The sequence below is a fragment of the Lutjanus erythropterus genome, chromosome 19 (assembly GCF_056507025.1).
Source record: "Lutjanus erythropterus isolate fLutEry1 chromosome 19, fLutEry1.hap2, whole genome shotgun sequence".
Classification (NCBI taxonomy): Eukaryota; Metazoa; Chordata; class Actinopteri; order Lutjaniformes; family Lutjanidae; genus Lutjanus; species Lutjanus erythropterus.
The window spans coordinates 14,377,631-14,399,590 of record NC_139335.1 but is presented as its reverse complement, the minus strand read 5'-3'; the positions used below and the strand labels follow the sequence as shown (position 1 = coordinate 14,399,590).

Here is a 21,960-nt window from a genome sequence, read left to right as displayed (position 1 = left end):
AGGAAATAATCCAGTACAATACACCAAAAAATGTAAGTGTATTGTTGTACATTATTGACAAATATTTGGACAAATTAAGTTGATATTACTCAGTGGTTTGCCAGGTGGAGGCAACGCCGAGACCACTGACACACCAGCATGAGGTGAATAAAATGCCATATTTGAAACATGTATTGTCCCACTAACAACCACAACACAAGGTAACATTTAAGCTTTATTTAAAGTATGTTTTACCAAGCACACATAAAAAATAAGTAATCAGGAAAATGAGACTAACAGGGTATTCTGCATTTTGTAAATATGATTAACATCTGATAAAGGGAAAACAGTCAAAACAAAAGAAAATTAACTTTATAGTTGTTTCAGGCAGTTGCAACTTGTTCAAACTTACAACACATCATGAACAGTGATATAAAAAAGGAATGGAAATGACAAATTTTACTTGATAAAGTGACTTAGGCCAGCTTGATTTTCAGTCCCCAGAGTTTTTTCCACATTTTGTACCTGAGTAGAATTCAGATTTTTCGGGACAGACAAATTCACATCACAAGCAAAGTGCAAGAAAGAAGACTTCAACTGTACGGAAACTGTACATGTTGATGCTTAGTAAGAAGGAAAAGTAATACAAAACAAGAACAGATAATTAAACAAAAAGAAAAACTTTTAACGCTCATATCTTCAGACAGGTGAGCTGTAAATGTGAACTGCACACTTATTCTGTGGCACTATGAAGCTCAACTTAAGTGCTCTGAAAAAGGCACATTTTATCTGCATAAATATGTGTAAAATAACGATTATATCGCACATGTATATTATTTCAATACTGTCAAGTCATGATTGACATGATTGTAAACTTCTGATTTGATCAAGATATCAAAAAGAAGGTAGACAAACAAACAACCCTTTCATTTCGTTTTCATTGTCTCTGACGCTCCTGCTTGAAGGCCACGATGAACTTCCAGGCTTCAACATAGTGGGACAGCAGGATCTCCTCTGGGAAGAACTCCTCCACGTCGGGGGGAATGTCCAAGTCTTTACGCTCCATGTAAGACACGAGTGTGTCTTTCAGGCTGTTCAGAGACAAAACATATATTTTATGCATCACACTTACACACACACAAACACACATATTCCCATTTTTTTCTTTGTTTTACTTAAAGCTACTACAAAGAACTTTCATACTTTGTTGACTTTGGAGACCCATACGGACAAAAGTGGAGTTTACCATAAAATACAATGTCAAAAATAGACGAAAAGAAATATCTCCTCTTGCTTTTTACGGCTGGCTAACATACTACTGGGAAAATGTAAACACAGGCTCATCAGACTATTTAAGTAGATAAAAAAGTAAAAAAAAGGTACTTTATTTTACACACTTAAATACATAACTTTCCAGGTCAGAAATAAGAAATGCAATTGTCCGACCCCATGGCACTTAACCTTTTGTAAATCTGGTAAATAAAAGCAATTTAATCTGATTTGCAGAGATTAACAAATCACGAACAATTTAATTAAAAAAAACATTGCGTTTTACCCCCAGTCGGGCCTGAAGGTTTCAAGTGCATTGGGCTTTTTGAGGACCAGCACCAGGAACTCGTGCATCTCCAGCAGGAAACCGTCAGCGCTGTTCTTGGAAAAGAAGCCGGTCAGCAGCCTGTGCTCGTCCTCACCCAGGGCCTGTTTGTACTGCTCTGAGACTTCCACAAACGGATCCTGAAGAACACAGGGAACACATGGAGAAAGAAATGTATTAAAATTGGTCTTTTTCACATAAGTTATATTATTAAGTCACCTGTAATACTGCGACTACCACGTCTGTACTGTATCTGTTTTGTTTTGTGATGCTTACCCTCTTGAGCCGCAGCATATTTTCTGATTTGAGTGAGGCCAGCAGCTGCCACAAAGCCACACAATGCTTCAGACAGCACATGCTCAGGGCCTGTGGGCAAAACAAGGAGAACATTAAGATTTATCTCACAACAACATGGCAACAAGCCCTTCTTCATTTACCTCCAGTAGTCAAGGAGTTAGTATGTTGGCACTAAAAGTCAGATAACAATACAGTTGCTCTCAAGGGCATGTCTGGCAAATTGTTCATATACAAAGTAACACAACTGACTGTTCATCCTGTGGAAGTGAGAGAACGTGGGACACAATAAAATAGGCTGACCTTGAGGATATGCGGAGCCATCTGGTTTTCCATCTGCAGCACCTCCTCCAGGTAGGCGGACAGCTGCGTGTGAGGCTCTCCCCCAGTCATGGCGAGGAAACCAAGAGCCACTTCCAGCGTGGACAAGGCCTCGCACACCTCGCTGTAGGAGTGCAGCTCCCCAGCCACAGCAAACAGGGTGAGAGTCTGCAGAGGCTCCTGTTGGCACGGAGACACACGTCAGATCATCTCATCGAGGCAACATGTTTGATATAATACGTGATGAATGAATGAGAGTTCCAGTGGGACACCTACACTCTTTGAAACAAGGGTTCTTCCTGAAAGGCTGAGGTTCTACCCAGAACTATTTGCTTCTAAAGAATCCTCTTTTGAAGAAAGGGTTTCTCAAGGGGTTCTTTTTAAGACTAAAGGTATTATTAAGAATCTTTTTCCTCCAAAGAACCCTTATCGGAAGAACAAAATTCTTCAAGGCTTATGAGATCCTTGAAAAAGCCTTTAACATAAATGTGCCATAACATAAAAAGGCACTGGGTGGGTGAAGTGGAACCTTTATTAAAGGTTCTACCTAAAACAAAAAGGGTTCTGCTATGAGGACAAACTTTATGGGTCTACTTAGCACCTTTAGAGTGTATTGTATTACCACAACTTACCTGCGGGACTTTGGCTTTGACGTCCCTCAGGATAATCTCGTAGTTGCGGTCGTGTCTGTTCACCAGTGTTGGAATACCCTGTGGAAAAGGGACAGAAGCAACAGGAATATTTAAAAAAATTTCCAAACAAACAGGAGTCATTTTTTTTCTGTGTTTTTTTTTTCCATTCGCTCACATTGAGAGTGATGAGAGGTTTGCCTAGTAAGAAGCGAGAGACGATCTGCTGCTGGATCTTGGGCAAGTCGTACTCGTGAAGAGTTTCCTGGCCTCTCTCGATGCTGTACTGAGTGTTGGACAGAACCAGGGGCATCAGGTCCCTCTCCAGCTCATACCGAATCACATGTAGGTCAGTCAGATCCGCAGGGCTCACTTTGTAGCTAGAGGGAGGGATAAACAACCAGTCAACCAAGAGCCAGTGGGCTTCATGCAGCAACATTCTCTTAAATTTCTCTTTTTCTTCTCTAATTTTCTGGTAAGAGAAAAGTAAGTCAACTCCAGATGCACCAACCATTCTTAAACATCCAAATCTGATCTTACAGGGCGTAACCAATTGTTTCTTATTAGCATAGGTAGCGGCCCCTAAACACAATATAAGGGCAGGTGTTGTGCCATGTGAAAATACTCTGACATGTGCCAAACTATAACATGCCACCAAAAAAGGCTCTTTGAGTAACTTTAGCAGTAATGAAATTGAGGTTAAATGCCAAGAAATGCCACATCAGCACAAAGACGTACAGTGAAGGAAGTGAATAAGCGAAGGAGTTAAAAATAAAACTTTTTTGGTCAATTTTTTATTTTTTTGAACAAATGGTCGGTGAGCAAAGGAATAAACATTAAAGCTAGAAGTCAGTTTATAGGCTCCATAGACATCTACAAATTACTCCTTTTTTTCCTCTGACTAAACTACTGAATTTAAGAAGGTGTTAAATAGATAAAAGCAGCAAATATCTGTAAGCAGGAAATACAGTAGATGTTAGAAGATTTAAAAAATATGCAGGTCCAAATCTTCTACAGATAACTACAGATATTTAAATTCTAAAACACAATTATATATAAAGGATAACATGATAATAATAAGTATAAATACTTAATTTCATTTTTATTTTTTCAACTTGAGTGTCCTTGTGTCGGCCAAACAATTAGTGGGCTGTGAAAACAGGAAGATTTTTTCTTACTGTGGTAAAAGTGCTTTCAACCACTTTTTTCTTACCTGAGACAAGAGCAAAATAAAACATTTGGTGAATTCCAGAAATCAATGGGCACTAATACATTAAGAAGAAATCATGGATACAAACAAAAATAAGAGGAAATTTGTTTGTAAATGTCTCCTTGCCCAGTGTTTCTGCAAACATGCTTTTTATTCTGTTTTCATTACTTTCTGGCAATGAATTGATCATTAAAAAGTTATCTTACTACGCTTTTGACAACATCTCACTAAAACTACTACTATAATACTAGTGAAGAAGAAGTTCACACACTGTCTTCTTACAGCCCAACAAGTGGGAAAAATGTGGCGTGAGCGCCCCCACCTGGTTTCCTCTCCGGTGTGTTTATCCACACAGTAGACCAGGTCATTGTGCAGGGCGATGAGGTAGCTGACGAGGGCTGTAGAGCACAGGCCTGGGCCTTGTCGGCGTGGTAACAGCACCTTGAAGTCACTGTTGAAGTCCAGGTCCTTTTGGCAGAACTCAGCCGGGATCTTAATCTCACCTGAACGACAAAACATTTCAATTCAAGTCAGATCACGAAGTTGGACTTTAACAAAGAGTATTGTATGTACAGTTAGTGTCTGTATTCACCATTTGTTGCCAGCGACACTCTGAGCTGATTCCAGGTTGTCAGAAAGATTCTGATGTGTTTCTCATACCAGGCTTTCAGCGAAACTGCACACATGAAGAGCGAGAAAAACTGAATCCAGTGCGTACACACATAATAGTTGAGTTAAAAGTTGTCCTCATCACGTGTGGAAGACATTTTGTTCTTTTAAGAATACTCAATCATTGTCTCCTTCCAGGTTAAAACAACTCATTCTTTGGCAGGCAGGTTTTTAAACTGCACCGTGCCAGCTATTTCACTGTGACATTTCCGAGAAAGAGGTAATTAGGACCTGCGTGGAACTTTGCATCTCTTGTGTAAGTGAGTCATACAGTTGAAAAAGTTGAGAACTGCCGGTGGAGACAGTCAGCTTCAGTACCTGCTTTCTGACTGCTGAGGAATTCGTCTATGCTGCCAAAAGTCAGCTCAGTGACGTTTTGAAACTTCTTGACCAGATCTCTCTGGAGTGTGAGGATGTCAGGAAGCTGCTTCACCAGTCGCAGCTCTGCTTCCTAAAAAGAAAAATAAAGAAAAGCTGTCTTTCTACTGAAAGTAAATGTACTTTATAGACCTGCCGTAAAGATAACAATATAGATAACAGTTAAGAAATGGTCAAACTGCAGGAATTCATTTGCTTTGCAACGCTGTGAAACTTTGATTAGCACTCATTTAGACCAGGTAGAGTCACTCACTGTCCTGTGGCTGATATAGTTAATTTACAGATAACATACAGAATAAGTTGTGATTTTAACACTGGTTTTCATGAATCAGAGAGTCTTGAGATACAAGAAAGTCAGAGGAACAAAAGAATATTAACATTAGTTTCCTATTAATATATATAGTGTTGCAAAAGTAGGTATTATTAAACTGGTTATCATTCCCTTAATAATGTTCACATAAAAAATGCTGCTAAATTGCTGTATTGTAATGTGCTAACTCAATCATTTGCTTTTTAATAAATACTGTTGTTATGTTAGGCTATGCATGCATTATCTTGGACTGGTGACCAGTAATTTTACAGCTGAAAAGATGAATTAGGATTTGGAGGATGCTTTTTCAGCCCTGAGTGATTCCTGTACTCTTCCTCGCAAGTTGGGTAACTTGATTGGCAAAATCCGGGGCAAAAAACTTGCTATAGAGAGTTGCTACTGCTACAGCTTCTGTGGGGATTTCTAAATGCAAGGTAGTTGCTTGAACAGTGGCGATAATGACCACCAACAAACACATGGCTATTGCATTTTTTTATGCCTTAGCAGAAACAACACTCTCCCCTCATTGTATTCACTAGTAGGTTAACAACAGTAAAGACTTTAGGGTTGGTTTGCAGTGCAGTTTCTAACGCTCTAATAGTTTTTACACACTTTTAGCAACAAAAGCTGGGAGACTGTCCTCAGTTTTTTTTGGGTTAAATGCTTAGAGACTGACTTGTGAGTCTATGGCACAGGATTCTTCTTTATGGTCTTCTAAAAGTGGACTTGCACGTTTGGTCCCCATTTTCTTACCTTGTGCAGAAATCTCCAGAGCACAGGCAGGGTGTCTTTGCCATCATGCTGCTCTACAATGTGGGTGAGGCTCAGAAGAGACACTTTCTCCCTGCAGCTCCACACAGCAGACCCGTGGATCAGCGAGTTTTCGGGAAGTGAGGCCAAGAAGAGACGAGGATCGCCAAACAAGAGCTTCATGATTGGGTTGGCAGAGATGCGAGAGTCAGTCCGGATGAATGTGTTCACTTCCTTAAGCTGTCGATCCAAGTGCTGTAGAGGTGAAAATGACAGAAGAAAACAACGTGTTGTATGCAGGTCTCTTCCAAACAGGCAGTTATTAACTGTAATTAGACTTAATTGTTCCCTTTTAGAATAAATACATAGACAGAAGTATTTCTACCTTCAGCTGAGGTGTGATGATTGCATTGCTCACTTCGATTTCCCATCCATTCCTAGCCTCTTTGCTGGAGAGCAGATTGTCATAAGGAACAGGCCCTGGAAGGAAAGACCAGCTGTGTTTAACAGTAGAAGGTAATCCAGTCAATCTAGTGTTTAACTAGAGAGCCAAACTGTAGCCTAGGTAAGCAGAACAAATAACTCAAAACAAATAAGACTAGAACTACTGTCTCATTGTTGTATGCCTCCGCCAACCAGTTAAGTGGCAGTTTACACCCATGTCTGTCCAGACTCGTATAGCATATGTAGTAGAAACTTTGAAGGAATTTAATCAACGGTATTTGCCACTATATTGACACATATGACTCCACTGAATAATTTCCAGTGAGAAACAAACATTTTTACAATACAGCAGATAGATACGAGAGCTGAACATGATGTTACAATGAAGCTGACCTTTGACCTTAAAGACATATATAGATATATACTGTCACTGACAGTATTAAAGTGTTCAGCAATTTACTGATAGCTATTTATTTTATTGTTATTCATTTCTTTGCTTCCCCTTTGTTCATTTCTACAATTGGTTGGCAATGCGTATGTTTATTCTTAATTTTAATATGCATATACTATATATAAAAATATTCTTTAATAAAGAAAACATCACCCCCCCACCCAACATCAGTATCAAACTTAAATGATTCTGTTATAACAACTTTATAACATCCTATTTGTATGCATAAATTGAAAAATGAACACCACCCAATTTTTACCACTAGAGGACACCCCTTCCTCTTTTGCCATTTTTTCAGTCACTGACATGCAGCTTATAAATGTACAGTAACAAGATAGGAGACGGTTCAGGAGCAACAAACTTCAGAAACGTGTTTGCATTATCTTTAGAACAGAGGTGAAAACAGAAACTTAACTGCACTATATTGGCGGACACAAGCTTTGGTATTTTTCCAAATATTAACACAACACATAATAGTTTTACAGCAGGTTTGTTGTTAGTTGTTCCTTACATTGCTGTTGCTGGTGGGGTTGCAGGAGGCTGCTGACGAGCAGGTGAACAGCGCTGACTGTGTCATCTGTCCCCTTACCCAGGGATTTAATAAGATGTTCCAAGTCCTTTCGCAGGTGAGCAAGTAGAAATGCAGCTGGGTCAGGGACCTGAGGCTTGATGATGGCAGAAATAGACTAGAAACACAAAGAAATGGGACAACTGGTCAGACTTCTCCCACTTCAATGGAAACAGCAGAATATAAACAGTACTACAACAGCAGACTGATGGGTTTATGAGCTTTGCTGTCACCTACAACTGCACCTTTAGACATTCAGGATACATTGCATGGGGAAATCTCCATCAGAATTGAATGCATTATTTTGTCCAGCCTACCTGTAGGTGGCTGCCTACACCAAGCAGCATGGCCATGTGAGTGAGCATGCGGACAACAGTGAAGGGAACAGGGGAAAGGCTCTTTGTGTCCAGCATGTCTGGATTGTCCCTGCGACGGGGGTCGCCGAGGATGTGGCCTGGCTGAGTACGGTCGCCCCTGTCAGAAGACAATTAATTAATAAAAACAAACTGTAACTTTCTTCTGTATTACATTTCCACAGCAAATTAACTTAAAGACCACTTACTGCAACCGAACAGCCTGAAATCCCTGCACAGCCTGGTGGTTGATTCCTCCAATCTCAGCGCCACAGTCTAAACAAGTACTTTTTTCCATGGGCTGACCGCACTAGAAACAAGATTTTATAATATAAAAGAATACCACAAAAAAAAGGGTCATTACAAACTTATTATGAGTCAGACTGAATAGGACATACCTCTCCAATGGTGCAGGGGTGACCATTTGGACAATCTATAATAAGAGTACATCAAAAATGACCAAAAAATGTAAACTTGGCTGCACAGACTTTTCAACTGACATGTTTCATATATGAGAGTCTACAGTCTGTTACTTACTGTACCACTGGAGATGTCCCAGAGCTTGTTGAGCCACCCCTAACATATCATCTGCCATGGTTGGCAAGAAGGCTCTCTGTACCAACAGATAAAAACATTGAATTCACTTCAAAGAAAAGGAGGGCTAGTTGCCGACACTGAAAGCAGATCACAATAAATATACCTGCATGTTGGCAGGTGCCATGGCCAGCTGCTGCAGGGGAGCTAAGATCCCCTGGTTCCCGCAGAGCAAGACTGCAGCCAGGTGAATAGTTAAGTCCATCAACACACACAGGGCACCAGAGGTCCTGGGACGAACAGCCAAAGGCCCGAGTTGGTTGGTCACCAGAGCGTGAGCGAAGGCGTTCACCTCTGGTTTGGCAAGAAACTTGGAGGTCTGGATGTAATCAGTGAGGGCTTTCAGTTGCTGTAGGTACAAAGATACACACTGTGAATATATGTATTTTACAAACACAGAAGAAACCTGCACTGCATTAGGACTTGTTTTTGATGCATTTCCCAATTGCAAGAAAGACATGACTTGAAAACAACTTGAAATATGACAGATTATATAGGAGCAGCTCATTAGGTCTTAACGTAAGCGTTTACCTCAGGCTTGGGATGGAAGCTAGCATTGGCTTCTCTGTAGAGAGTAGTGACTTCTCTGTACAGCGCCAACAGAAGATAAGCGGTTGTCCACTGTGGTAAACATCCGCACCCCTATGAAGAAAAAGAAAAAGTGCAACAAGATACTCATGTAAACACGTACACAAAAGAGTTCTGACCTGATGCTGCGGTACCAACAAGTAAAGTGATGGAAAATTACCTCGCAAGTCTCATCCAGTCTGTCCACTTTGCCTTCCATAATGACCTTTGCAACAGCATCTCTGATAGTCTTGTAGTGCTGACCACACACAAGATACTGGTCTATTGGGGTGGCTTCTTCACTCTGGGGGTAATGAAAATTGAACCACACTATTAACTGCTAGCATTATATTTAGAATACAACCTGCCACCCAAAAGTCAATGAAGTGTGGAGATCTGGCTACGCAAGATTAATGCAGGAGCAACAGCGTGGTTGTAAACTTTACAAAACGTGTTTCAAAATGGCTACAAATCACAAAACTGTGATTCAACAGCCAAATCTGATTCATATGACAAATAGCCGAGTTGGGTACAAGCCCCACACTGAAAATCACACTGTGGACAACTGAACCTTTTGCAGAACTTCTTCAGGGAAGAGCCAGTGCACTGAATCCACTCTGAGGAGTTTCTGGACAAACTCCACTCCATACTGGCTGCAGATCTTACGGATCAAGTAGACACGATACCAGTTGTTTCCACTGCGCCTGCACAAGTCCACTACACTGGTCAGGAAGGCTTTGGTTTCACTCCTTTGAGCCGCTGGTATGATTAAAAACAGAGAAGAATGTTTTTGCACAATGAATGACACATGCACCAATCACGAATGTTTAGACCTAACTAATCAATTTTTCCCTATCTGATAGTATGTGAGACACCAATACTGTATTTCATCAGAATTACACACCTGTGGCTCTCAGTTCTTCCACAATGAGACTAGCAGCCATATCCAGGTCCATACGCACTCTGGCCACCTGCTGCAGATACTCCACAGTAGCTGTTTCAGCAGACTGTATGTTCAGGTAGTCCATGAGGAAGTCCTTTTCTTCCTGCAGACACATCTGCTGGTCTGCAGCGGACCTGAACTGCAGCCTATCAAACATGGAATCCTGGACAAAATGAAAAAAACAAGATTATACCCTATGAAAAAAAGTCATATACTAAAATCTGCATGTGATTGGCACATTGACATTTTATTTATCTTAACAGGGAAATGTTTTATTGCAAAATATTCAGTAGAGTCTGAATTCATGTGTACCTCCAGGCAGTTAATGTACAACACGTAGAGTTCAGTTTTGTCTGATGGCTCCAAGAGGTTGCTCTGCTCAACTGCCACCAGATGCTGCTGCAGGTAACCTTTAACTTCATCGAAGCTTCAGAAATAGTACAATTAACACAAAAATGAGAAACATCACAAAAAGTGTAAGATGCTTGTAAATGTAAGAAAGCCTTGTGCATGCAATGTGCAACATTAGCACCTCACCTGTACTTCAGCAGGAGTTTGAGCACCACTGAGCGAACCACCGGATTTTTATCCAAAGAGTCATCAAATGGAGAGAGCATCTTTGTCAGCATTTGTCGATTAGCTGGCAAATAAACAAAATAACACGTTAGTCAGAGTTGCCAAAACATATACGAGGAGACATGGACACACAAGTGGCCCAGAGTTAGAACAGTGTCCTACGTCTGATAATGGGAACCGTGTTGGCCTCCACCATGAGAAAGGACAACAAATGGAGGATGATATCTGAACTGGGGGGAGAGTTGTCCTTGAAGCACACAGTGGACACCAGGTCAATGAAGAACGCATTGCACTGCTTCCTGAATCGAGCATGTTGGTTGACTAGAATCCTACATAAAAATAAGAGACAGAGACAATTTATTACAAGCCAGATTTACACAGCATAATAATACAGTGATCTTATTAAGGGGCTGATAAGAGGACATGGTCCATCAGAGGAGGACATTAAAATCAGTTCCTGTAGCTCTAATCCACATGCAGTTACCAACCTTATGTTGTCTGAAGGAACCATGGGGAAGTCATCGTCTACTGGCTGCATGCAGAGGGGACAGTACATCTGACCGGGTACCAGCCACTGTCTGATACAGGCTACACAGTAGATGTGTTCACATGGCAGGCAGAGCGGATCTTGGGGGTCTCCCATACACACTGGGCAAAGCTTAAGACCAAACCTGGATAAAAAAAATAAGAACAGGTTAAGCACCGTAGGGGAGATTCTGATAAAGTGCAGAAGATACAAAACTGAATTTCTACCTGAAGATGAGTTCGACAGCTCCATCTTTGCAGGTTTTGAGCAAATGAATGACAGCCTGAAATGCCTGATGGGTTTTGAGGTCTGAGTTTTTTTCCAGTATCTTATGAGAGAGCAGATATAATACATTTGTTAATGGATACAGGAATTGTTGTGGTTATTATGAATGCAGTTTTTTGGCAATTGATTTCAGGAAAGTTCAGGCAAATATAAAGAACCCAGACTGACCTGGCCAAGCCCTCTTGTATGCTTCAAAACTAAAGGTGTCAGCTTCTTTTCCACCTCCTCAATGCCCAACAACATGTGCTCCACAAACAGAGAGAGTGAAAATATCCGATTCCATCCAGCTCTGAGAACAAAGAAACACAAACCAATAAACATCTAACTTAATACGGTTAAAGTAGTTTCTAAGGAAAACCTAAATACCTCAGCATATACAAGATATACACTTGGATCACTTGAACATTTTTGACTTACTGGACTCTTTGGACAATCGCCTTGCTCCTCTCTCCGTAGCGTCTTACACTGTCCTCTGAGCAGATCAACTCAATGGGAACCTGAAGTTTTTTGACCTGCCTGAGCCAGGCCTGTCTTTGGGCATCTGTGTCCAGGACTGTGGGCTCAAGGTACTCCACACATGCAAAAGCAGCATACACATCGAGCACCTTGGAGACAGGGGGAATATCATCACTACAAATCACAGACCACTAAAAGGGCAACATAAATCATGTAAAAGCTTAAGTACATGGAGAGTGGAGTGGACCCTCTCCTCATAAGCATAAAATCACTTCAACAGTGTTTCTGTAATTACTCTCAATGCTAAAAAGAGGAGACCAAAGATAGATATTGTATATATTATAGACAGCAGAAGGATGGAGCTTCTGGGTCTGAAAATTGAAGCCAAAGCCTTAAACCTGCATTCTTTCTAATGGCCAGCAGGTGGCAACTCCACTGGCTGCAAAAAGAAGTCCAACAGTTCTGAGTCTCATACAAAAAGAGCTAGTTTCAAGTCTTCTTCTATACAGAATGATGTTCATTTTGTAAATGATATGGTCCTCGTAAAATAAAATTGGGATATGCTTTAGGGCAGAGCTACCATGTGACTGACAGGCCATTCTCAGTGAGTCAGTCAAGTGCAACACACAGGGCTTGCCATTGCATTCATTCTTGCCATGGATCAATATTCTGTTTCTACATTGCCTATTTCTTGTTTTTAGAAACATTATCCATTAAGTGGTTACTTGTAAAACAAGAAAAATGGTGAACAAGCAGCTGGGTCGTGTCTAGAATCCAAGATTTGCTAAACTCTCACTAGATTTGTATGCACTGTTTCTTCTTTGTGCATTTTCCACAAACTAATTGCGTTTTAAAATTTAACAATGCTGCAGTTAAGATCTGGGTAAGGACAAAAATCACCTCATTAGGTTAGAAAAAGGGGAGTTTACATCTAGACACAACCAAGCGGCTGCCATTGTGTTTCCAGGTGCCAATGGCGCCTCCCAAAACTGTAAAACTAGGCAGTGCTGATCAAATATGGATTGATATTTTGTGACTACATTGCCCATTTCTTGCTTAAAATGTTTTCAGAAACACATTTTAGTTTATCGTTGTAATATGAGTAAAATTGCGACCAGCCAGGCCACAATTATTTCCTGCTGAACAGACAAGCCAAACCCAAGCTCTGTCAAACTCACAGTGCATCACCCACCAGCTCCATGCTCTCATTGGTACTGCACATCGTCTGGTTCCACACAACCAACATGGCAACCCCCATAATGCAAAACTAAAGGCTTTAAAATTCTTGTCACGGATGCCAAATTCAAAAACTCTGAATGAAGCAGAGAAAGAAAAGCATTGTTTGAAATACTTGTCATTAGATGCTCACCAGTTCATCCCCATCTCTGGAGAGATGATTCTCCACGAGGTGCCGGGTCACCTGGGGCTCAATACAGATCATTCTGGAGAAGTTCTGCAGTCGGTTCTTGAACTCATGATAGGCAGCATGGACCCACGGAAGAGATGTCACTGTTTCCACAGCCATGAGCTGCAATCGCAGCTCACTGACACAACAATTCAAGGCACCACACAGGAGCTAGACAGGCAAACAATGTGCTGTTAGTATATGCATGCACACAGCATCATACAGATGTAGCATGAAATTTGAGGACTTTAAGTATTACAGCAAAATAACCTGCAGATCTTCCTGACAAGTCACGTTCATCGTCATGCAGATGAAATCCTGAAGGTAGCGGTGAAAAAACTCTGCCTGCATGTCAGGGTCTGCTTTCGCAATGTATCGTCCAAGTGGTGTCTTCCAGAAGAACTCATCAAACTCCAGTTGAGTTTGGCCTAACAGACATACACATTCAGTATAAAAGCAAAAAGTCACGATGCCACCAGTAGCGACATGCAAATTATGGAGAGAACTTGATAAGGCCTTTACCTTCATGTTGAAGTGCATGAACCCAGAGCTCCTCCAGGTAGTTCTTGATCCTCCAACTGAAGGGCATGCTGCAGGTCATGTTCCTGTCTTGGCCAATATAGTTCTGTACAAGGATTGTTCTTGTCTCAGAGCTGTGAAAAAAACACACAAAAAAGAAATGTGCAAAGTGAACGGTATATTAAATATTATTGGTTATAGGATTATGCAAAGTGCAACGTTAACCATCACATACCTGCGGTCCAGTGATAGGTGTGGGATTTCCAGGAACTTTTCATTGCCAAAGATATCTAACCACAGCCTCCTCACAGATTCACCACAGTTTGTGTCTAGCAGGATGTCCAAGTTTTGGTCACGGTCAATGACTGAAACCAGTTGTGCCAAAAGCGGGGCAACCACAGCCTGAACACGCTTCCATAAGGTGTGCCTGTCATAACCCACAAAGGTTTACAGAGTGGTTCCAAAAAATAGGAATATATAGGCAAACATAGATACTGTGCAGCTGCAGCACTCACCTGAAGGTGCCTCCTTCTTGCAAGGCATCAATGTTAGATGCTTCCTTAATGACCCAGTTGCTTTTGATGGCTGAGAAGGTATTTCCTTCATGAGTCACCAGCAATGAGTGAAGATGCCTCTTCACAGTTTGCAGAAATTCACCTGACAGGAGTTAGATTACATCAAATGCATTACATACAGCACTGCAATTGTGGCAACAAAGAAAAATACTGAAATAAAGTTGCTGTTAGAACCTGTTATTTCGTCATTGTCACTGAGGAGTGTCAGCAGGATCTCAACTCTCCGAGTACTGCGGAAGCCACTTTCCACCTGGTCCCTCAGCATGCCTACTGCACTCTGAACACAGCTCCTGATGAGTGCTGTTGTGTCCACAACATTGTCACAGCCCTGCAGCAGGAGGACACACATGGCAAAAACTGTTGTCAGACAAGATTATGTGTGGAGGGAAAATACCTCACAACGTTTTTCCTAAAATGAACACACATATTTCCAATGTATTATATATGTACTGTATTATTTTGTGTATATGGTAAATTTGTGGTTTTGCCACAATAGAAAATGTTTCAAATATGTTTTCTGTGCTCACATTTTCCCCTACCTTCATTTCCTCCTCCACCTCCATTTCCTCCTGCTCATTCTCAGTGTACATGTCATCCACCTCCATGGCTACAGAAAAATATTAATGCAAATATTAATGCCACAAAATATTATAATGCAAGGAAATTTTATATTTATATAATTGTATCAATCATTTACCGTCATTTGGACTCATTTTTATTTCAAACATCTGACTGATTGTCATGTTTTGCAAGGCTTTGATGTCTGAAACGATGTCTTTTGACCGTCTGAGGTCATCAATGTGAGCTGATTTCCAGGGGCCTGTAAATATCAAAAAGTATTAGCCTATCCTCTGTTCTTCAAACAACATGATAACACATAATTACATGCGCAAGTAATTCACAAGTTGTAGTAACCTTACCTCCATGAAAGCCAACATAGGATGTCCCTCCTTCCATTCTTGGCAGTCTGGTGATGAAGTAGACAAACACCTTGCTTCCCATGCCCTCTTGAGTTATCTTGTTGATTTCATTTATGGATGAATACCTTCAAAAAACAGCAAAACTCAATATGGCAAAACCACACAGCAGTGCATACACAATAGAGAGGAAATGTTGGACCTACTTTGCAGAGGCAATGAGATTGGCACTACGAGAGGCTTCATCAAAATCACTCTGAATGATGAGAATCTTGTTGCATGGCCCAGCGTAACCGCTTCCATTTTCAGCTGTGAAGAAGTTCCTACGAGAAAACAGAGATGAGATCTTTAGACTGAGATCATCCCTCGAGAGCATAGGAGTTAAGTATATTTTTGCTAATATTTCTTCAGTGCTTCCTGAACATTCAGTAAACCCTTGCAAACATACTACAATAATACAGGTGTCAAAATATCTGAATAGTTTTAGAAAGAAAATCCAATTAAAGTGTATATTCAATAAGAGTATAATGCCCTCTGACATTACAAAGTTTTCTGAGTTTGTGTCTCTTAGGTATACATTTCTTCACAATATATTATAGGAGTATTCACTAGAGAAGTAACTATTTTCATTGCTTTGTTTATTGCAGTTTACAAAGTGTGAAAACTAACAAATCTAAGCTTAATAGGCCATCACTGCTACCAAGAGTAAAATTATGCATTCCTCAACACATCGACAAACCTGATCTTCTTCAGGAAGGAGTGCTCTGTGTCAAACTGCTGGAGTGAGAGAAGCTCAACACTATGCAACATTTTCTCCAGTGGTTTCACATCAGATGCTGTCAGCAGTCTGGAGAATGTTGTCACCTATGGTTTAAAATCACAATTATTAAGGCCTTACAATTTCAGGACCTACAGTATTTGAAACGTCCATAGGTAATGAATGACGACTTACCTCTGTAAAGGAGGAGTAGCAGTGGGCCTCCTGCCTTGTGTGAGCAAGAATAAAGTCAGCTAAACAGCTGTTATTCTGCTCCTCAAAGTAGACCTTGGCCAGATTATCACTCTCCACTTTCGGGAGGCCTGTGCAGTCCAACCGCACCACTGAGTCTGGTGTAGCACATTGGAGCAGTACGAACTTGGCCTCATCCAATACTCCTCTCTGATCTGAGATCTCCAAATTGTTCTTCTGCTTCTCTATTACTTGAAGTATCACAGAAGCACATGTGTCTGAGTGGTAGCCAATGAAGACGTCTGGTGCTTGGTACTTGTAGGTCTGAGCTGCTGCTGTGCTTTGACTCTTGAGAGACACAAAAAGTCTCACCCATTTCTCCAATTCATCCACTATCCTCTTCTCATCCGTTTTAAGGACAGTGTGGATGTCCAGGTAGTGTTTCTCCAGCCTGTTGATCAAAGGTATTGGGAACTGTTTGTAGACCACTTCTCTTTCCTCAATGACAATTAGCCGGAAGTCTTTGTGAACCCTGCACTTCACACGGTGCGTTCCCAGTCCGAGGTCCACGTACTTCTGTCCTCCCAAGCAGACATAGTATTGGTTGAGGGCATCGTAGAGACTTTCATAGAGGTTCTGCAGGTTTAGAAGCACAACTGTCTGACCTGTCTCCATGCAGATCTTTACTCTGTTGATGTTGCGGCAGATCTGGGTATACTCTTGGTCTTTTGGGAAACTGGATCCAAAGATTATTTCTGGCTGACCACTTTCTGAAAAGAAGGTTTGCTGCAGGATCTGTAAGGCTGCATAGTTTTTTGTTAGCACCAGCAGGTACCGACATTCTTCTTCCTGTCCAACTGCCTGAATGTTTTCTCGCACAAACTCGATGGCACTGATGTCCTCCAGGTTGGGTGAAATCTGCAGTCTGTTGGTAAAGATAGTAACTGCATCCACATCATCCTTGCCACTGAAATTTCTCAGCACTGCCTTCACGGTTTCCTCTGCAGTGGGTCTCCGTTGAGAAGCCTTGGCCACTGCAAAAATCATCTTAATTAAGCTGTAATAGTCACGAAGGCCAAAAAATCCTTTGCCTTTTTTGCTGCAAATCTTCAAGTAGGCTCTTGCAAAGGGTTGGAAGAAATCTCTGACTTTCTCCAAAACCATTGCATCAGAACTGCATATGCCTTTAGCACTCTCAATGAGTTCCCTCTCATCAGGGTCACCACGGGAGACAAAAATGCCTCTGTTCATCTTTGCAGGATCTAAAGCCCAGTTGGAGATGCCAATGAATCCAACTTTTTTGTGTGGTAGAGGCTCATCATCAATGCATCCCTCCTCTAGCAGTGGGTGAAGGGTTTTCAGTGGCATCTTTGGGGAGTCCTCAGCCAGCCCAATCTCATCAAGAACCACAACTGAAATGTACTCGTCCAGGTTCTTTCCTTCCTGGAAGCGTCCGCATTGCTTGAATGTATTAATGATGCCTTCTGGTGTTGAGTGAGGGCTACACTGGAAGGACACCAAATGGATCTGTTTCAGCATTTTGTAGAGGTCAGAATGAGCAGCTTGGCCCTGCATCGCATCTGCCACCAGGGTTTTAGACAGAGATTTTGAACTTCCAGGTTTTCCAACTAAGAAGAGAGGGATCCTTAGCTCAATGCAGAGAACCATCATGAAGACGTTCTCTTTGAGGGCACTGTTTCTTGCAATAGTATCCCCCATTGGCACACCACTCAAAAGTAAATCTTGCATGAGTGAGATTTCCTGCATTACCTTTGCCGGGGTGTATGCTGGGGGTAGGCTTTTGCTCACTTTCTGTCTGTATTTATCCTTATTTTCTAGGCAGGCATGGTAGCATACTCCGATGGCCATGACAAGAGACCAAAACACAGGGTCTCTATCTTCAGGCTGTCTGTGATGCCTTTCTTCACTTCGATTACTCTCAAATTCTTCAAGCTCTGCAAACAACTTGACATGGTTCTCATAGAACCAAACAAAAGACTGCATGCAGCGTTCCACATCTCTCAGGCTGACAAAGCTGCATTCATCCTTTCTTGTCCGCATGTACTTCTGTGAAGCTGAAAGGACATCAGTTATGCACTGGATGTAATTTTGATGGATGGCTTTGTTTTCAACCACTCTTTGCACAATCTGCTGGATGTATATTTTCTCTGTGTGATCATTTAACTGTCCAAAGTCCCACACCAGAGGGATCATGCTTGGTGGCAACGCTTGAACTCTGTAGACTAGCTGGCGGAGAGGGATGGACCCAAGCTTTTCATCTGTCTCTTCAGCTCGAACTCTGTACCCAAGGCCGGCAGATTCTAACCTCTTGATCATCTCATCTGTGTGTTTTCGATAAGGGTTGCATGCTGCGATAATCTGCAACCCACAGTCTGCTGTCAAGCTGTCACCCTTAACTGTCTTGTCACAGAGGACCTCCTTGATGCTGCTGATGGCCTCAGTTGTGTTGGCCTCATCAAAGAAGAGAACAGAGTCAAATCCATAGTCTTGCTTGTTAATGGACGCAATGTCTTCTGCTTCTCTGACTTTGGTGTAAATCATCTCTGAAGTTGTCCCTCCGTGCACCTTGACCAGTTTCATATTCTCAGTGGCCACTCCACTCCTCCGCAACTCACAGAGGAATTTGATGAGCCTCGTCTTACCACACCCTGTCTCTCCCATGATAATGACAGGGATGCCACACCTGAACCGCATATGGATTGCCAGCATCTTCAATATGTTGTCAGTTGTGAGCTCATATGTTTCGTCGGGGTCAAGAGGCCACTGGATTCCAAGAACACTGCAGAGTCGCTCTATTTTCTCCCCTCTTGGAAGGCTATCAAAGTCGATGTTGAAAGGGACTCTCTGTAGCTTCAAGCCTTCATACAATTCCCTTGTCATGACATTCCTTTTTATCACCCTTCTAGACGTGGGCTCAATTGCATCAACATAGTTTTGTTCATTGGGTTGAAGATGGAAACCAATGAAGGTCATGGACACATGGTCATCATTAAAGAAGATGTAAGGATGTGGTTCTGTTTCCCATCTCTTTCTGATCCGAAAAGGAGCCAAGTCCTCATCTCGGACACCAGTCAGGTCCATCTGCAGCCTGCCGGGGCTCTGGTCAGAGATGCTGAGTGATGGAGTGGCAAAGTCCTTTGCCATCAGAATCATGAAGTCCACCACAAATGTTTTGAATCCAGTTAGTGTGTCTCCAGTGATACTGGCATCGCAAAAGACAGATGTCTCACAGTCTTGCAACTGAAGGTTAAGGAACCATGCAAAGTTTCTCAGCTCTGCCCAGGATGGGTCCATGATTCCACAGTACATTAGGAGCATCTGAAGACATTCCACGTGGGACCCTTCAACACCCTGATAGGTGAACACATCAAGATCACTGTGGTTGTGAAATCGTGTGAGATACTGGTATGGCCGCTGAAAAGCAGCACTCCTGAATTCTTCATCATCCATCAGTGGGTCGTCTTTGCTTGCAATGGTGGGATGTTCATGCTTCTGCATCTCTAGCATTAGCACCTCTTTTGGTGATCGGCAGAAAATATTTGGAAATATGTCTGTGAACGTGCTGTTTGTAGTTTGATCCTACGGAGAAAAAAAAAGATGATAATGTATCTTAACATAAGCAGCAGTTTAAAATCAGATGACAAAGGAGTACTGTTAGTGCCAAACTCTTACCTGCCGTGAAGCATTTCTAGCTGACTTGACAGTTGGCTCTAAAATCTCTATGAGATACAGATGCTTGTCACTGCATTTCCACATCTTCCCCTCAGAGTCCATCAAATAGCGCAGAATCAGCAATTTGAAAAGAAACTCATGGAGACCTTTCTGCACCTTTTCAAACACATAAAACAACAGTCTATTAACACCATATGTAAGCTGTTGAAACATATCCTATATATTAGGCTACACTACACTAAGCTAAGCATTGACATGAGACTCATTATTACCGATGATGTGATGTCAAAATGGAACATCATGAGTTCTTTCCTCTTGGGAGTGTTCAGCAGAGACTGAAGGATGACATTCTCATCGACATTAGGTTCAATCAAGCGAATGCATTTCATTGATGACTTTTTGGTTGAGTGCTTCAGCTTTTCATACAGCCTCTTGATGTAGAGAGATTTGCCTGCAATTTCAAAAAGAAAAAGGTAATTATGACAGGTATCAATAATCTTAGGAGTGAAGTATTCGCCATCACTGAAATTATCAATTTGAAAAAGAAGAGCACTTTAAATATATACGCACCAACACCAGCCCTTTTGGATGAGACGACACCAACGCACAGTCTGTCTTTGAATGCAGCTGCAGCGCTGTATTGATCTGATGGGACAACAAAGTGCTTGTGGAGGTACCGCTGGATCCTCGCCAATGATTCCTGTGGAATCATGTGCAATCTGTGTTGGCTGAAGGCTGAAGGAAGGTAGGCATGTTCTCTTTCTGAGCTGCAGATGATAACAAGTCTGTAGTCTTTCCTGCTCTGCATTTTCATTCGGTGAAAAAAGTTCTCAACTTTAGAGCTCACGTCATAAGTGAGCAGATCTCCATACAATAGAGAATATATCTTCTGTCCCCTGTAGCCTGTGCTGAGACAGCGCCTGAGAAATAGCTCCACCTGTTCATATGGTGTTGAGGAGTTGCACAGAAGGACTTCATCATAGGTGGGAAGTGTCTCGTTTTCACTACTCATGTAAATGGAGATGCAGGATGTCAAGACTTCATCATGCGGGCAAACAATGAGGTTTGGATTTCCAGTTGCCAGACCCTTAGGCAGCTGCCTCTTTATGAGATTCCTCATGTTGTCATCAGAGATGTCTTCTTCACTCTCATCTTCTTCACTCTCATCATCTTTGTTGGCCAGTATTTCTAGCAGTCTTCCAAGACTTTTCATGTCAAGAACGTGTGGAAGAAAATTCTTCATGTCTTTCATATAGGCATTCCATATCAGATCAAATTTTTGCAAACCATTTGACTCCACAAGACTTGGCAGAGGATCCAATTCACTAGTGATGTCCAGGTCTCCCAGCTCACTTCTTGGCACCACAACAAAAGTCTGGAACTCAATGTCCACATTTCTTTCTTCTGGTTTGGTGAGGATTTCATACTGGAGTGCATGCCCAACTTGCCTCAGGTCTGAGGCTGTGCAGTTTGTCTTGATGAAGGAGAGCATCATGAAAACTTGGTCCTCCACATGGGTTGCGTTGTTCTGAGTCAGCTGGCTGCACAGATAGACAATCTGTTCAGCTGTGTAGTAGTTGAGATAGTAATGCTGGGATCTCTGTTTGTCCACAAAATTCATCCAATAGTCCAGGCATTTCTCAGTTTTCCTACAAAGTTCAGGAAGCTGCTCCTCTATGCTGCCCTCCACAATGACAACACTGGCAACACTTCCCAGGTTGAAGTCCATCATAATGCTGGGTTCCTCATTGCTTAAGCAGCAACTGATCTGAGCTTCCCAGTGTCTGAACAGAGGATTCCCAGCAGTGTAGAGGGCAATGAATGCCTCAGCTAGTCTTTGAACACTGGCAAAAACCTGAAATATAAATACAAACCCACAGTCACATGAAAATGTTTATCTAAAAAATGGTAAATGTTTTATCAGTCTGAATAAAATTTATTTCAAATTTTATTCAAAGAAACTCTTGCTGTAATTTATAATTCCTTTGATTTTAATATCTAATTT

General features: G+C 41.7%; 1 protein-coding gene across 1 annotated transcript in view; it reads right to left on the bottom strand.

Moving 5' to 3' along the window:
- Nucleotides 1–395: 395 nt before the first annotated feature.
- LOC146309491 (E3 ubiquitin-protein ligase rnf213-alpha-like) overlaps nucleotides 396–21,960 on the bottom strand; it is a 35,101-nt gene continuing 13,536 nt past the window's right edge. The window contains exons 24-66 of the mRNA XM_084745205.1: nucleotides 20,526–21,810; nucleotides 20,228–20,406; nucleotides 19,956–20,111; nucleotides 16,266–19,862; nucleotides 16,053–16,177; nucleotides 15,520–15,636; nucleotides 15,317–15,441; nucleotides 15,094–15,216; nucleotides 14,924–15,003; nucleotides 14,571–14,724; nucleotides 14,337–14,478; nucleotides 14,057–14,248; nucleotides 13,825–13,955; nucleotides 13,573–13,730; nucleotides 13,267–13,473; nucleotides 11,859–12,046; nucleotides 11,610–11,730; nucleotides 11,384–11,484; nucleotides 11,119–11,301; nucleotides 10,793–10,959; nucleotides 10,592–10,694; nucleotides 10,367–10,481; nucleotides 10,016–10,217; nucleotides 9,683–9,870; nucleotides 9,293–9,415; nucleotides 9,076–9,186; nucleotides 8,651–8,893; nucleotides 8,488–8,563; nucleotides 8,349–8,383; nucleotides 8,160–8,260; nucleotides 7,915–8,071; nucleotides 7,541–7,715; nucleotides 6,520–6,614; nucleotides 6,138–6,389; nucleotides 5,015–5,147; nucleotides 4,620–4,703; nucleotides 4,350–4,530; nucleotides 2,996–3,197; nucleotides 2,821–2,898; nucleotides 2,171–2,368; nucleotides 1,850–1,939; nucleotides 1,535–1,713; nucleotides 396–1,070 (exon numbers count right to left, since the gene is read on the bottom strand). Of these exons, the coding sequence (XP_084601331.1) occupies nucleotides 917–1,070; nucleotides 1,535–1,713; nucleotides 1,850–1,939; nucleotides 2,171–2,368; nucleotides 2,821–2,898; nucleotides 2,996–3,197; nucleotides 4,350–4,530; nucleotides 4,620–4,703; nucleotides 5,015–5,147; nucleotides 6,138–6,389; nucleotides 6,520–6,614; nucleotides 7,541–7,715; nucleotides 7,915–8,071; nucleotides 8,160–8,260; nucleotides 8,349–8,383; nucleotides 8,488–8,563; nucleotides 8,651–8,893; nucleotides 9,076–9,186; nucleotides 9,293–9,415; nucleotides 9,683–9,870; nucleotides 10,016–10,217; nucleotides 10,367–10,481; nucleotides 10,592–10,694; nucleotides 10,793–10,959; nucleotides 11,119–11,301; nucleotides 11,384–11,484; nucleotides 11,610–11,730; nucleotides 11,859–12,046; nucleotides 13,267–13,473; nucleotides 13,573–13,730; nucleotides 13,825–13,955; nucleotides 14,057–14,248; nucleotides 14,337–14,478; nucleotides 14,571–14,724; nucleotides 14,924–15,003; nucleotides 15,094–15,216; nucleotides 15,317–15,441; nucleotides 15,520–15,636; nucleotides 16,053–16,177; nucleotides 16,266–19,862; nucleotides 19,956–20,111; nucleotides 20,228–20,406; nucleotides 20,526–21,810 (10,806 nt within the window). The 3' untranslated portion in view covers nucleotides 396–916. The remainder of the gene's footprint in view (nucleotides 1,071–1,534; nucleotides 1,714–1,849; nucleotides 1,940–2,170; nucleotides 2,369–2,820; nucleotides 2,899–2,995; nucleotides 3,198–4,349; nucleotides 4,531–4,619; nucleotides 4,704–5,014; nucleotides 5,148–6,137; nucleotides 6,390–6,519; nucleotides 6,615–7,540; nucleotides 7,716–7,914; nucleotides 8,072–8,159; nucleotides 8,261–8,348; nucleotides 8,384–8,487; nucleotides 8,564–8,650; nucleotides 8,894–9,075; nucleotides 9,187–9,292; nucleotides 9,416–9,682; nucleotides 9,871–10,015; nucleotides 10,218–10,366; nucleotides 10,482–10,591; nucleotides 10,695–10,792; nucleotides 10,960–11,118; nucleotides 11,302–11,383; nucleotides 11,485–11,609; nucleotides 11,731–11,858; nucleotides 12,047–13,266; nucleotides 13,474–13,572; nucleotides 13,731–13,824; nucleotides 13,956–14,056; nucleotides 14,249–14,336; nucleotides 14,479–14,570; nucleotides 14,725–14,923; nucleotides 15,004–15,093; nucleotides 15,217–15,316; nucleotides 15,442–15,519; nucleotides 15,637–16,052; nucleotides 16,178–16,265; nucleotides 19,863–19,955; nucleotides 20,112–20,227; nucleotides 20,407–20,525; nucleotides 21,811–21,960) is intronic.